This window comes from Mangifera indica, chromosome 7 (assembly GCF_011075055.1).
Source record: "Mangifera indica cultivar Alphonso chromosome 7, CATAS_Mindica_2.1, whole genome shotgun sequence".
Taxonomy (NCBI): domain Eukaryota; kingdom Viridiplantae; phylum Streptophyta; class Magnoliopsida; order Sapindales; family Anacardiaceae; genus Mangifera; species Mangifera indica.
The window spans coordinates 6530299-6546585 of record NC_058143.1 but is presented as its reverse complement, the minus strand read 5'-3'; the positions used below and the strand labels follow the sequence as shown (position 1 = coordinate 6546585).

At 30.7% G+C, this 16287-nt stretch overlaps 1 protein-coding gene across 1 annotated transcript; it reads right to left on the bottom strand.

Annotated features, from left to right (window-relative positions):
* Positions 1 to 13119: 13119 nt before the first annotated feature.
* On the bottom strand, positions 13120 to 15067 carry LOC123220132 (UDP-glycosyltransferase 92A1-like). The gene has a single exon (XM_044642158.1). The coding sequence runs from the start codon at positions 14924 to 14926 to the stop codon at positions 13430 to 13432; it is 1497 nt and encodes a 498-aa protein (XP_044498093.1). The 5' UTR covers positions 14927 to 15067; the 3' UTR covers positions 13120 to 13429.
* Positions 15068 to 16287: the final 1220 nt, after the last annotated feature.

The following is a 16287-nucleotide window of genomic DNA, read 5'->3' as shown; positions in this document are numbered from 1 at the left end:
CATTCCCTTCTTTAGTCTCATTTCGAAAAGTGTCGCACACAAATAGTACTCGACCACTTGTGAGTTCTCGCCATATAACTATTGTAAGGCCATGAGTATATCGTACGCACTCAGTATGTTTTCATGCTTTGTTTGGTGCTCTCTATTTATTGAAGCTAGCATATAGCTTCGGGCTTTCTTATTATGATCTTGTCAGGCTTCAAAAACTTCCTTTTCATCATTTGTGGCATCCAAAGCCAAGTCAAGTGAAATAGGTGCTTCCAATACATACACAACCTTTTTAAAGGTAAGAACAATTATCAAATTTCTTAGCCAATCTTTAAAGTTTGGCCTAGTTAATATATTGTTATCCAAAATTCATAGTAAGACATTATTGGCCATTTTATTTTGTCTTATCACAATCGTTTAGAAAATACTGCAAAGAAAATTGAATTTTTTATTAGTGTCTTGTATATATATGAGTTTAAACCCTTTTATTACATAATCTCATTAACTCCCACTATTTTATTCGAATCCCACACTCTTTTAGACAAGATCCAAAAAATTCGTTAGATTAAATTTCTTAGTGGGGAATTCAATTCTTATTAAACGTAATTAACCTCACATAATAGAAATACTAGTTAATTAAATTTAATAAGTAAGAAACCTTTCCCATTTATATCCCTATATAAGACTCAATTCATTTAGCATGCCCTTCGCTCCAGATATCTCATATAATAGAATTCTTGATACCCTTGGCTAGTTAAATCCAAACCATCACATTTTCCCAAAATGACATTTTCATCATGTTCTTACATAATAGAATTCTTGGTCATGATGAAAATAGAACAAGATAAATTTAATTCAATGACATAAATTCTACATCTCTCACGTAATAGAAATCTTTGAATATTAAAATTTATGTTATAGAATTTAATTATCCCATGATGGGAAACATATATTTAATAATTTTAATTAAGGAGATTTAGGTTTAACTTAATTTTAATTAAGTTTAATTAAACATGACATACATACATCTTATATATGCATTATTTAAAACATGGTGGGATGATCAGAGGTTTTTAAAATTACAACCTAATGACAAACTATTTACCTAGGTCTATGTCTTCATTCGAATTGCTATCCGGATTATCTTCAGGTTCTCATCCAATCACTTCGATTACATTAAAAACTAAGGTGCATATGCCCGATAAATAAAATTAAATAAATGGGATGAGGTTATTTAATACAAATTCCTTAATTAAAAGAATATTACAGGCCAATTATTTAAACTTTGAAAAATGGCAAATTACACCCATGAGCATCCCATAATCATCCATCCATCCAACATTCACATTAACATTTAATATAAATTGTGAACTCATTCATAATCTATTAAATATTAATTCATAATAAATAATCTAATCAAAATTATAATTAACAACAAACAATGATTCAATCATTTAAGTATAAATGACATGATGTATATTATTTAAATATTAATAATATTTATTTTATGTAACATTTACTTAACACTAGACTATGACAACTTTTACACTAAATCAATATTAAGTGTTAGTTGACGTTGTACACCTTATCAATTTATACACTTAATCATATTAATGCAAGTTGATACTTGTACACAATGTTTTATTCAACTAATGCAACTAATCTCATTAATGCAAGTTGATTCTTATGCACAATCTTTTATTTAACTAATGCATCTAATCTCATTAATATTAGTTGATTCTTGTACACAACTCTTCATTCAACTAAAGTGAACAAAATCATGCACATCATCTCATGGCTTATATAAATCCGTTACCATTCAAAACAACATGCAAATACTTTCACCACGCATCATATCCTTTTAGATTATATGTAACTATATACATTAATCACATACATCGTAATTTTCACCAAATGTCTTAATCAACATTAAAACATCATTTAACATGTCCAAATGTGAACTTAAAAAATAATCATAATTTTTTATGAACAATTTCAACTTATATAAGCAAATATATTAACATATCTCCATACATCAAACTTTTCTATGCATATATCATACATGTATGCCCTTAATTCATGCATTTTATGTACAATACACAAAATTAGCATAAATTTTTAAATGTATATCATCATATACATCCAACCAACATGCATTAATATAAATTTAAGGATTTAAATTTCAATTCTCAAACCAAAAAGTACATGTATGTCTAAATCAAGCATATATACAAGCATCCTATGAACCCTTCATCAAATACATGCCTTAAAGCACATGTTCTTCATCTTAAAATCATTAGAACATGAAAAAAGAAATGAAACTCAGCCAAGAATTATAAAGCAAAATATGCTTGAAAAGCTTGATTTCCTAGCAAACTAACAACATGCATGTATACATATGATACATATACATACCCTTATGTATAAAAATCATATATTTATCTTCTAAAAGACATGCAAGGTGTTGAACCAAGCTCTGATAGAAAGATTGGCTGAAGAGAATAGATACAAAACAAACATATATATCAAGAGAGAAAGAATCAAAGCATGCATTTGCAAAAGAGAGAAAGGATAAGGATTTTACTTACTCCTTTGCCTCTTATATGGATATAGGATGATGGAATGAGTCTCCCACTTGCAAGACCTCAAAAGAAAGTCCACCACCAAGCAAAAATACAACCCTTGTTGTGAGGTAGAGAGAGAGGAGAGAGTTTTACAATTTAGTGAGAGAATTTTTAATTTTAAAATGATTAACTCACTTTGAATAAACTAACTTCATTTTTTTATAATGGTGCTTAGTTTTCTAAAATTCTACTTTTGGCCCACCAAAATGTTGGTTTAAAAATTTGCCATGCGTATATATATTTAATATATTTTAGTCACATTCATTTTATCTCACTAACACCTTAACTTTTAAAATGTTATTTTTGCATTTATATAACATTTTATATAATTCTTATTATCCTTCAGAAGGTGTTAGCTAACCCCGGATAATTAATTCTTCCTCTTGTAAGTTTGGTTTATTGGTGTGACATTTTTTGTTGTCGTGGCATAGCCATGAGTTCTTTTTCAGAGAATTCGAAAGTGTATCTGAAAACTCAACTACTATAATAAACATCTGGCAATGTGTCATAACCCTTAAATCATAATGAAGAAATATTCCATCGAATCTAAAATATCCAATCATACGTTTCATATAGGTAATATCCTTCCGTTGTCCATCATTCTTCTGCACATACAAATAACACATGGCCAGTATGGTTTGTTTTACGAGATGTGGTTAAATCCATATATATAAGCCATATGAATCACACATAACCATAGATCCGACTATGATATCTCAGGTTAAAGGATTATTTCGTACACTAGATGATCTTACGATAAATCATTAACTACGATTTAATGACCATATGACTTATCGTTATTGATCATGTTCAAAAAAGGGTTTTTTAACTATTAATCCATACTAATATCCTAATGACATGTCTATCATCGTCATTTGCACTAATGTCATCTCATGACATTCAATAGAGATATTCAGTATGTCTACTATATGATATAATTGTCCAAATTATATCACGTCTATAGTAAATAATTCGATGATTTAGTTTGTATTAAATGATTAATCAGGATAGTTCATACACATACTTTATATTATCACAAAATAAAGAAAACAACTTATGTATGTGAACAAAAAAATTACTTCTTTATTAATAAATTATTTTAAAAATTATATACAAGACGAAATATCCTAAAACTGATATACGAATAATTCCTAGGGCATATACTAACAGATTTGAGGTAGTTGATATTGAGGGGAGTGTTAGCAACGGTTATGCTAGAGCCAGTTCTTTTTGGGAGCTGTGTTCCTAGAGCCAGAAAAGGAATCAGATGGCCGTGAGCCATCATGGGCACCATCACAATGTGCTTATCAACGCCCATTTTCTGCGCCCTCCTTTACTTCGATCAGCTGAATGTTTGAAATTTAACAAGGACAGTGCATGGGCAAACCGAATTTGAATCTTTTAGCTGTACATATTTACACAGATAATGGCTTGTACTGTTTTATCAAAACATTTTTAGAAAATATTAAGCGGATTAAAAGATCAAACTTTATTTATTTTTTATTGGATTTTCTTTTTGTGATACACTTATATGCGTTTAGCAGTATATTTTTATATATTAAACATATGATTTTTAACAAATTAATATATTTTTTCAATCTTTTAGTGTCTTAACATATGCTTTAAGATCAGTTATAAAAAAGAATAGGATAAAGCACCTTTCAAAATATTAGGTTATTATTATCCTGGTTGGTTTCAAATCGAATGAGCTTTACTATGTCGAAAATCATAAATCACTTGTTGGGGGTTTCGGTTCAAGGTTACATTCATACTGATTTTCAAGTCACTTTTTTAAGTCCTACTCAGACAAAGTGCTACTCGAGCAAAGGTTGAATGAGTTACATCTTCCCATCCAAAGTTTAACCCCAAAAACATTTTCAACTCTTAATGCTAAAAATAAGACTTTCATGTTCAAAATCAAAAGAATCATGACTTAATGTCAACAAGTTAAATTATCATTTTATGTCTAACCATTTTATTTTATTTTTTAAATTATCATATAACTTCAAATTAGATTAAAAAAACTTTAAATACCAAATTTATATTACAACTCTCTTCTTCTCATTTCTTTTTACATTCACTTTCTTCCTTTTGCCAACCAAACCTTAGTCTCCATTCTCACTTTTTACAACTCATCTCTAATGTTTATTCGACTTCTAAACCTACTTTTAGGATCAATTTCTCTATTTTTAACTCATTACTGTAATGATATCATCATTTCTAACTTATTATGAATGGCAAAACCTCCAACCCCTTTATTGCACTAAAAAATTGATGATATCATTTCACAATTTTCTTTCACAACATGACTTGATCTCTCTCTAGTCTTTATCATATCTTTTTATTGCACAACCTTGATGTTCTCAAAAGCCTTTGCGTTGTGGGTTAATTAGTGACAATGATGATGATAATGAGATTCAATGGTAACTAGGGTTTTGTGGACTTATATGCCAGTTTTCAAATATGTAAAAATGTTAAACTACCATATTTAAAACGTTAAGGTTAAATCTATAAAAAATAAAAATTCAATAATTGTGGATGATGAAATTACTATTTTTTTCTCTTACACTATTAATATTTTTTTTTTCAAACTAAGTTTGATTTTAAGTGAAAAAATTTCATTTATTCTATCCAGGCATGGAAAAGTGTTTTTGGACCAAATCTTGGGTGGGAAAATGCCAGTTACTTGGCTATGACTAAGGGACGCACATGATGATGCTACCAGGAGGAAGTTTTGTGAGAATGAAACTCTGTAGTGGGCTGAGGAGGGCGACTTTCATAAAATGAAGATAAAAGCATTTTGGCTTTTCACTCTTTATATCATCATTGCACATAATGTTGGGGCCCAAGACAACGCATGCATTTAATTTTTTATACTTTTAACTTTTAATATGATTTGCTCTTATGTACAGCGTGATAAAATCTTATTATGTTTAGCAGTGTTTCTGAATCCCTCAACTCTGCGTAATCTTCATTTATTTACATTCTATATTCTCCAACCCATTACATTCTATATGAATTTATTTTACTATTAAACCTTTGATATCTCAAAGGTTTTTCTAACCCTATATAAACAAGGGTGTTCTGTAACATGAAAATATAACATAAATTTGTACATGTTTTCTTTGTTGTGTCCTTTCCTTGTGCATACCCTTCTTATGTTCTTTTTATTCTATTGATATAGTGCAATCAAATTTATGCTAACAAACAACATTGTACTTGTAGGAGGAGATGTCAACACACGACACCCTTTGATACTTTGTCATCACCCTCTAGAGGTTGTAACAAAATTAGAAAAAAATTATATTTTTACATTAATTTTGCATAAGAAATTATTCAAAAAGGAAAATTCTTTAGTTTATTCATTGCACGCGAGACGAGCCTCTAGATGACTAATTTTGGCCTCCATATGACTCATCTTATTCTCGTGTGCCTCTAAATGATCCAAGATAAGATTTCCCCATCGAGTCAAGGCAACATCAAAGTAATGCACACAAGCCTCATGTGCAGTTGACTCAGCTGCAATGGTCTCCACAGCAAGGGGTTCAACTAGAGTGGGATCGATTGCGAGGGGCTCAATGACTTGAGCAGATTCAAACTTTGTTGATGTGCTTACTAGATTCAGGAGCAGCAATCGAAGAAACAATGTCGGGTGAAGCAGATGTTGTGGTTGGAGGGGAGGATATCGAGGATGAAGATTGGGTATTCAACATGCCAGTGTACTCAACGATGTCACGATACTAGCCTTTAGCCTTCTTGGTTAGAAATAGTACTATCTGGAAATTAATATTATCTTATTCATTAACATCATTCCAATTACAACTTTTATTTCAGTTTATGTCTAAATAAAATATATTATTTATATTTTTAATCAATAACGACCAGTGATTAAGAGTTGCTTACCGTATCTCCGTTAAACATAGTTTCGATATCATCCCAACCAAGGATATCTCTGGTTCTCCACCTTAACATGTGCGGACGTGCTGACAATGACATGCGATCTAGCCAGTTCTCCAATGTGTCAAAGGTCTCGTATATCCAAAATTGTAGTATTAATTTTAATGTGTTATTTTCACAAATTAATACCATATTACTTTTATTTTAATTCAAAAATTAATTCTTTAAATAATGAAATGATACACTTACCTAGAAAGCTAGTTGGAATCTCATGATCCTGTACTGCCTCATGGGGGTAACTTTCTTCTTAATGGGGTTGGACTTCACACATAGTTGACCAATGTAGTTGCATATCAAATGGTATGTCATCTACTATACTCATAATCCCCTAGGTATGCATTAAATCCGTCCACATGATCTACCAATTGAAGTACCTTTTGGGAGACCAATTTTCTATTATTGCTCCCTAATAAACCCATATAGAGATAATAAAGCAACATCAACTTGGTTCCATCACTGTTGTCCTCTCCCCATGCCTTCTCCTCAAATACAGGGGCCAAATTAGCATATGTCATTGACTACTCACCATCAAAATATTTATCTTGAATCCTATGGCCAAAAACAGGAATCTCGTTGTAACGACAAACTCTTAATATCCATATGATGACTAAAATGAAAGCCCGTTGTAACGACAAACTCTTAAGGGCCAAACCGGAAGTCAACCTCATAAATCCTAAACCATAACTCTGCTTTAGAGTTTGCCTTAATCACCTCTCATAGTATGAAGAAGTGTAACAACACACAACTGAATCTATGGTCCTTAAGGTGAAGAAAATGACCAAAACAAACACTCCAAAATATTTTCATCTGTGTGTTTATTAATGAAGATATAATTTTGGAAATCGCATCTTGATGCCTGTAATTAGTCATATGTGCCTTAAAATGGCGTTCGAGAGGGAATTCCATTCCATGCATAGGCTTATCCCTGTTTCTTTTTTGTCTTTGAAGTTATTCTCTATAAGAAAAAACGAATTAAAAATAAGTAAATTTTCATAATACATGCTTTATTTGCAAGAATGTACCAAAAATTGAAAACTATACGTCAAAAAGCTCTAAAATAAAAAACTTTTAATTTGTCCTCTAAAATGAAAAATATCCAAAAACAAGCACCACCACGTGATCAAAAATTACAAAAAACCCCCACTATGTGACCCCACATGCCTAGTTTACAAAAAGCCCCACTAGTACAAAAACTCACACTTAGCCCCCTACACGATCCCACATGGCCGTACTATTTTAAAACATGCACTTAGACCCCCATCACACAATTTTGTACAGTAAAACTATTTGAAAATTGGCACTTTGCCCCCCACTACTCGATCTTGTGTGTCCCCTATTGTTTGAAAACTCACACTTCGCCCCTACCATACAATCTTGTGTATAACGTACTATTTGGATACTCGCACTTTGCCCCCCACCATGCGATCTTGCATGGCTTGCTCTAGTTGAAAACTCACACTTCTATCTCCAACTCTTCTGACCACGCATGATTCACATGGTGTTTATGAATCACGTGTGATGATTGAACAACCACTGAACTCAATTTTTCAAATCCAATTTCATCCCGAATTAATTCACCACATATTCTAACAAAAACCCCTAACAAATTACATCCAAAATGCCAAAGATTGAAGCTTTATATGCAAATTTTCTAACAAAAAATCCAAACCCCAAAACACCCAAATATACATCAATATGCTTAAATCTCTACACCCAAATTTGTAGCAACTTTTTTATTACATATAATTATATAACAAACTGATCTAATAATATCATAAAATTCAAATCTTATATTCAGAAATAAAATCAAATATTACCAAATTGATTTATTAATAATTTATATCTTTTGTTCTTAGTCTCTTATGGTATTAAAATATAATAGAAGAAAGTAAGTGTTATAAATTATGAATTAAAACAGAGAGCAAGAGGATGAAAGAAACGAGTTGCTTTCTTGAGAGACGAAACAAGAAGATGGAAGGAAATGATAAGATGACTGCATTGTATTCAAAATAATTCAAGAGTATTTACGGTGGAAGTTTCCACTGTACAAAGAGCTGAGTCTTTACAAAATAATAAAGGCTTTTGTCTTTTATGTCTTATATTTATCCATGGCATTGAATGCTCACAATTTTCGAATATTTTTAAAATCAGATCGATAATCGAATCGATTATTTTACTGATTTATGATTCAACTGATTCAATCGAAAAATTAACTGATTCAACTTATTATCAAATTATAATAAATAGATTTTACTTAAAAATTTATCAAAAATAAAAATAATCAAGATACTCACACCTATAAAGATTAAAATATATCTTTTTTAAGGAATAAAAATTATTCATTTGATTTCAATGAAACAATTAAAATTAAAAAGTCTCAATCTCATGGTACAAAAAAAACATAATTCTATAAATTATTGTCTATTGAAGATATTTTAATGGATATGAGATACTTTTTTTCCTTTTATTTTATTTTTGAACTTATTTTTCCTTACAAACTTTTAGAAATTTATCCAATCTAATAAAAAATAATCAAATTACTCAAAAATAATTAAAATTTCAAAAAATTCAAAAGTCAAATGCAATCAAACCCAGTTTTGACCTATTCATCCAGTCAAACTCGATTTTTGATCAGGTTTAATTAAATCAATAACAAAACCGGTTTTTTATATTAACTGAAGGGACTCAGAGTTGGTTCCTGGTTTAACTGGTTGAACTGGCTGGCTTGGTCTAGTTTTCAAATCATTGCAATTTTCATTCCTATGCACCCTGTTAATCACTTAATGTGTTCCCATGAGAATTTTCCAAGTTTACAGCATGTTGTGGAAAATCCACCAAATATATAACGTTCTCCTTAGATTTTCATCACTTATAAATAATTACAATAATCTTACTAAAGAAAAACATAATGGGATAAAAACCAAAACAAAGGAACGTAATTATTAAATATTCTATAAAGTAGGGATGAATATGCTTAAATTGTCTTCTTAAAAACCTTATTAGAAAAATCCAGTAAGACAAAATCTAGTGAAAGAAAAAAAAGTACAATGCATATTTTGTCCAATATGTGACACATTTAAACAATTTGCTATCCCTGATAAGTGTTCCTTCTAATTGTAGTGAGATTAATTTGGTTGTTTACTGAGTCATCACATACCGATGTTATATACTAATTTTTCAAATATTGATGTCAGCAATGTCTTGGGAAACAAGTCTGCAAGATTCTCACCAGATTGTATTTGTTCGATATCAATTTTTTGGCTTTGTTAAAGCTTATGAGTGTAAAAGAACTTCGGTGAGATATGTTTTGTTCTGTTTCATTTAATGTATCCACCTCTAATTTGGGCAATATATGTTGCATTGTCTTCGTATAATATAAAAAGAGTATTTGTTGTAGAAGGAAGATTGCATGTATTTCATATGATGAATGACTTTAACCATATGCATTATCAGCTAGCTTCATAGAGAGTTAGAATTTCTGAATGATTCGAAGATGTTACAACCAAAGTTTGTTTAATGGAACATCATGATATTTATGTGTCATTATAAGTAAAAACATATCTCATTTGTGAATGGACCTTTTAAGAGTTAGAAAGATAACTGACATCTTTAATCCAATTAAACTAGGATTTTTAAGGGATTTGACAGAATAAAATAATCTCAAATCTCTAGTTTCATATAGGTAACGGAGTATATGTTTGATTCTGTTCTAGTGACAGTGGGTTGGTGTAGAGCTAAATTAGACCAATAAATTAACTGCAATTGATATATTCAATAAAGTGCATTGGGTCAAATACAATAGGGCTCCGATGACATTAAGGTATGGTATTTCAAGATCAAGTATCTTTTTATCCTCTTCTTTAGGATGAAATGGGTATTTTTTCAGATCGAGAGACCGAACAACCATTGGGGTACTCAATGGATAAGCAATAATTATGTCCATTAGACGTATATTCAATCATTCAGAGACTGTTAAGTTGATTAAACATTTGAATGTGATTATATTCATCACAGGTGCATATGTTTCATGAAAGTCTATACTTGACCTTTGGAAAAAGCCTTGAGCTATAAGCCTTGTTTTATATTTAGCAATTTCATTTTTTTAATTTTTTTTTTCTCATAAATACCTATTTATATCTAGTAGGTTGTACTTCCTTAGATGTTGGGACTACAGACCCAAACACTTGACATTGGGATTATAAGTCCAAACACTTGACATTTTACTAAGAAAGCTAATTCTACTTGAATTGTTTTTTTCCATTTAGGCCAATCATATATATTCTACACTCAGCTACAATTTGTGGTTCAAAATTATCATCATTTATAATTTCAGTAGTTAAATAAGAATACATCAACAATTTTAACCATTTCACAATTCCATATCTCTTGTGTATTCGCATAATTTATAGAGGTTTATGTATTTTCATTTTTTTGTATTTCAGAAGTTTGTTCCACTTTAGGAGTTTTAGTCTCTTCAAGGACCATAATCTCGTCTATAGAAATATCAACGAGTGTGAACTCTTCAATTACTTTAGGATCATCATGATTAATATATGTTTAATTCTTCACCTTTCTTTTTTGAGGAACATTATCTTTCAATTCAATAGGTCTACCACACTTCTGGCATGCATTAAATTGATTAGTTATGATTTGAATGGACTATTCAATAGTCATATTAATTCTTGTTGGTGCATTAGCAGTAGGTACATGTGATCTTATCATTTTTGTCCTATCTACAAATGCATCAGACATTTAGTTGACAATAATTTATAAATGCACTATCCTTTACACTTCAGTTTCACTTTGGGATGTGCGAGGATCTAGATAAGACATGGTAGGTATGTACCAAATAAGTTCATGTCTAATTTCAAAAGGTATTTTCTTTTCCCCCAAAAGTGGGAATGTTATCTCATTAAAGTGACAATCTATAAATCGTGCAGTAAAAAGATTATCTGTTAATGGTTTCAAATATCAATAATGGATGGTGAATTATATCTAACATATTCCCAAACGATATTGAGGTCTCATTTTTGTGCATTGAAGGAACACAATAGGAATATATACAATACAGCCAAACATCCTTAGATGATATATATCATATTGGTGACCAAGAACTAATTGCAAAGAAGAATATTGATGGTGAGAAAAAGGTCACAAGTGAATTAATGTTGCAACATGTAATATAACATGTCCCCACATAGAAATTGGTAATTAAGTATTTAATAATAGAGTATGTGCAATTACCTGGATTTGTTTGAAAAGAGACTCAACTAATCCATTCTAAGTGTGGACATACAAGACTGGATGTCCAACATCAATCCCCATATATATGCAATAATTATCAAGTGTCTTAGATGTAAATACCAACATTATCTGTATATATTGACTTGAATGGATAATCTAAGAAATGTGTCTTTTATTTGATAATTTGTGTTAATAGTTTAGTAAAAGCAATATTTCGAATTGAAAATAAACAAACATAGAACCATTATGCGAATGCATCAATTAAAACCATAAAATAACGAAATGGTCCACTTGATGGATGAATAGGTCCACATATGTCCTTTTAAATCCTTTGTAGGAATGATGGAGATTCAACTCCAACTTTGGAGGGAGATGGTCGATTACCAATTTGCCTTGTGAACAGACAGAACAAAATTTTTCACTGGATAAGAAAATCATGTGATTCTTTAATGCATGTTCATGTGAATTTTCAATAATTCTACGTATTATTATAGATTGTGGGTGCCCTAAATGGTCAGGTTAAAGCGTAAAGACTTTTAGATCAAGAAACTCCTGGCTCGATATTGCGTACGTTTCAATTGCCTTTATGATGGTATAATAAAATCCAAATGATAAAGCAGACAATTTTTCTAGTATATGTCTTCTTCCGATGACATTATCAGTTATACATAGATATTATGCACTATTTTCATTCATTGTTTCAATATTTTAACCATTATTTTTTATATTTTTAAAACTAAGTAGATTTCTTTTATGCACAAAACTTGTGTGATAAAATTAAGCAATATGATGCAATTAGTTTGGATAATCTTTTATTATAAAAAAAATTATTATGACAAATATAGATTATCTAGAAGACTATTGTGTATAAATTATTACTATATTTGATAAAAATAAATAGACATAAATAATTATTGTATTTGATTAGATATAATAAATAAATATTAAGAAATTATTTTGTTTAAATATCCTTGGTATAATTATTTTAAAATATAATTTATGTTATTTATTATATTAATTAAAAATAAATGTATTTTTGTTCTAAAAAATTATTAAAGATAAAATTATAACAAAATCAAAATTATGGTGATAATATTTTAATATCTAAATTAGAAGTAATAATCATATTACCCTTAATATTATATATCATATCACCATTAATAATATCTCAAACACCTCCTCAAAGTAAAATTTGTTAGCCAGAATATGCTTCACAAATGGTATAAGTAAATATTAAAGCGAAAAGAAGCACTCTTCATCTTATTTGGTTAAGCTTTGCAGACGGCTCATCAAGCAGTTGAGGTTAGGTTAGAACGGACAAACTAGTTTCATTCGGTTAAAGAATCTAGAATATGATGTTACAATTTCCCAATTATACATGTTCAAATATAAGCATGGACATAAAATATCTACCAAAACATGATCAATTTAAGATAAACACTGATTTCTTGAATTTTCCCCCAACAGTCTCAGCTTTGGCTCCAGCAGTCTCAGCTTCGGCAAATAATGTTCTTCTGACAAATAAAATTCAATCTTATTCTCAATATTCTTCTAGACATGTTCAACCAACAGAACAATAAAAAACAAAAACAAAAACAAATTATAGATCACTTATTTCAACCAACTGAATGCACTTCTCTCCTTGACAAAATGTTGCTCAAAAAATCATCCAATGCTTTAACAGAATATCCCTTCTCATCTCCTTCTTCCATCACCGATGCCCTTATTTGCTCTTTAATCTTTGAAGCATTTCGCCTCATTTCTTCTCCTTTCCCTGTTTTACTAAAAACCAATTGTATTACTTTTTTCACTTCTTTCCCTTCAATACTTAGCGACCCTCTTGTCAATTCTACAGAAACACCCATTTCCTCTACCAGCATCTTTGAATTGAAAGATTGCTCTGCCGCTATAGGCCAGCCTATAATTGGCACTCCTTGGCTTAAGCTCTCCGTCACCGAATTCCATCCACAATGACTTAAAAATGCTCCCGTCGATTTGTGTGATAAAATCTCCAACTGGGGTGCCCAGTCTTTCACCAACAACCCGTGTTTAGTTTTTGTCATACGATCTTCGAAACCTTCAGGCAACCATTCAGCCTTGAATTCACCTTTTAAGTCGAAACCAGTTGGTGGTCTTATGACCCAAATGAAATGTATCTTACTTTTTTCCAGTCCTCCAGCTAATTCCATCATTTGGGATGGGCTGATAGTGTTTTGTGAACCAAAAGAAATATAAAGAACCGACTGAGGATCTTGCAAATCGAGCCACTCAACACACCTCTCAGAAGATACTCCAGGAGTTTTGCCTGAATGTTGTTTATAAACGGTAGATCCTGAAGGTGATGATTTCTCCAGCAAAGGTTGGGGAAGAAGAGGACCAATAGTCCAAACAGGAAGCTTTGTATAATTTCTAAGCCATTCTACTGCTTGTGGCTCAATTTCTTCAGCTGTATTGCATAACATTCCGTGTGATCCCAATGACCCTGAAAGTTGTGGCTGCATAAATCTAGACCATTCATCACTTCCATCGGCCATTCTTAAAAATCGATGCAATTGTGTGGTATGCAAACGACATCTTTCCGGGAAACCCGGTATATGAAACTCTTCGGAATCTGTTTTCCGATGAGGAAGATTCAGCCACAAGGACAAATAAGCCAAGGTGCCATAGCCACCACATGTAGTAAAAGTAACATTGATAGTTCCTGCTCTTCTTGCAACATCCACAGCCCATCCGAAGAAAACATCTGTTATTAAACAAAGAGGAGGCTTTCCATCTTTCTCTTTGATATCTATTAAGAGTCTATGAACTGGGGTGCTGAGGCTTTTTGATGATGAAAAAAAGGTACCAATTAGATCAAAAGGCAAGTTCTCAGTGCTTTCGATATTGGGTGGGAGGCCATGATCGGAGCTGCTGTAAGGGAGCTCTGCAAGAAGTAGTTTTTTATTAGAGTTCGTGGAAATGGTGGATTTGAGGTAGTTGATATTGAGAGGAGTGTTGGCAATGGTTACGGTGAAGCCAGTTCTTTGTTGGATCTGTGTTGCTAGAGCCAGAAAAGGAATCAGATGGCCGTGAGCCATCATTGGCACCATCAAAATATGCTCATCCCTGCCCATTTTCTGTGCTCTGTTCGACTTCGATCGGCTGACTGTTGTTTGAAATTTAACAAGAAAAGTGCATAGCCAAATTGAATTCGCAGTCGGCCGGCTGAGCTTCTAGGTTTACATAAATAATGGCTTGTACCTTTTTATCAATTCATTTTTAGTTAATATTAAGCGGATTAAGCAATCAAAGTTTATTTATTATTTATTCGATTTTCTTCTTGTATTATACGCCTTTAGTAATATATTTTTATATATAAAAAAATGATTTTTAACACATTAATATATATTTTTTAATTTTTAATGTCTTAACGTATGCTTTAAGATAGGCTATAAAAAAACATACCTTACAAAAAATTAGGATTCGTGAAAAAGGAAGGGGGGGGATCTTTATGTAGAAAGGCTACTACCCCCTTTTCTTGACAATATGTGATGGAAAATCCACCATATATAACAGGATTGTTAATGTTTTGGTTGGTTTCAAATGGAATGAGCTTTACTACGTGGAAAATTATGAATCACTTGTTGTGGTCTTAGTTAGTAAATACGAAAATAAAAAAAAATACGAAAATTATATAAATATGATATGATAAATAGTAAAAAATATATGTTTATAAAAAAAATTATAAAATTTGGATACAAAAACTACTAAACGCATATACACGAGTTTAATACAATATATCATTAATAATGCGTTTTTAAAAATACAGCAATAGCAATCATATTTTAGCACTTTTCACAGCTTTCCTAGTTAAAATTAATATAACAATTTCTATATAAAATATTTAATTAACTATTAAAATTAATATAACATAATTATTTATCATATTCAGTTACTGCACTATTGGGTAAATATGTAACACAATTAATGAAAAATTGGTACCCCAAATCAATCAATATATCAAACATTAAAGGAATTATAAATATAACAAAGTTACAAACAAACAAAGGAAAAAACAATAAAAATTTTCTTTTTCAGAGGATAACAAAAATAAAAAGCTGAGCCCAACAAAAAGAAAAACCCCAATCTGGTGTAATAAAATTATGTGTAAAAGTTTTTGTTGCTATTATCAAAATAAACCTGATGCGATAAATGGAGATGATAGGGATTTGAAAAAAAAAGGTTTTTTTTTTCAATATTATAATAATTAATTGAAAATTGAAGGGACACTTTGGTACTTTAGACTTGGGCATCAAATGATGTTGTTTTGGATTTCTTTAAAAATCTAGAAAAAGGAAAAACGAATAAAATGATCCTTTAATACAAGAAACATACAAAATATGTGTTTAGTACATTTTGTGTTCAAAAATATGTTTAATTCATGAATTGTTCACATTTTTACTAACTAGGGTTATGGTTTTGGCTTTTTTTTAAG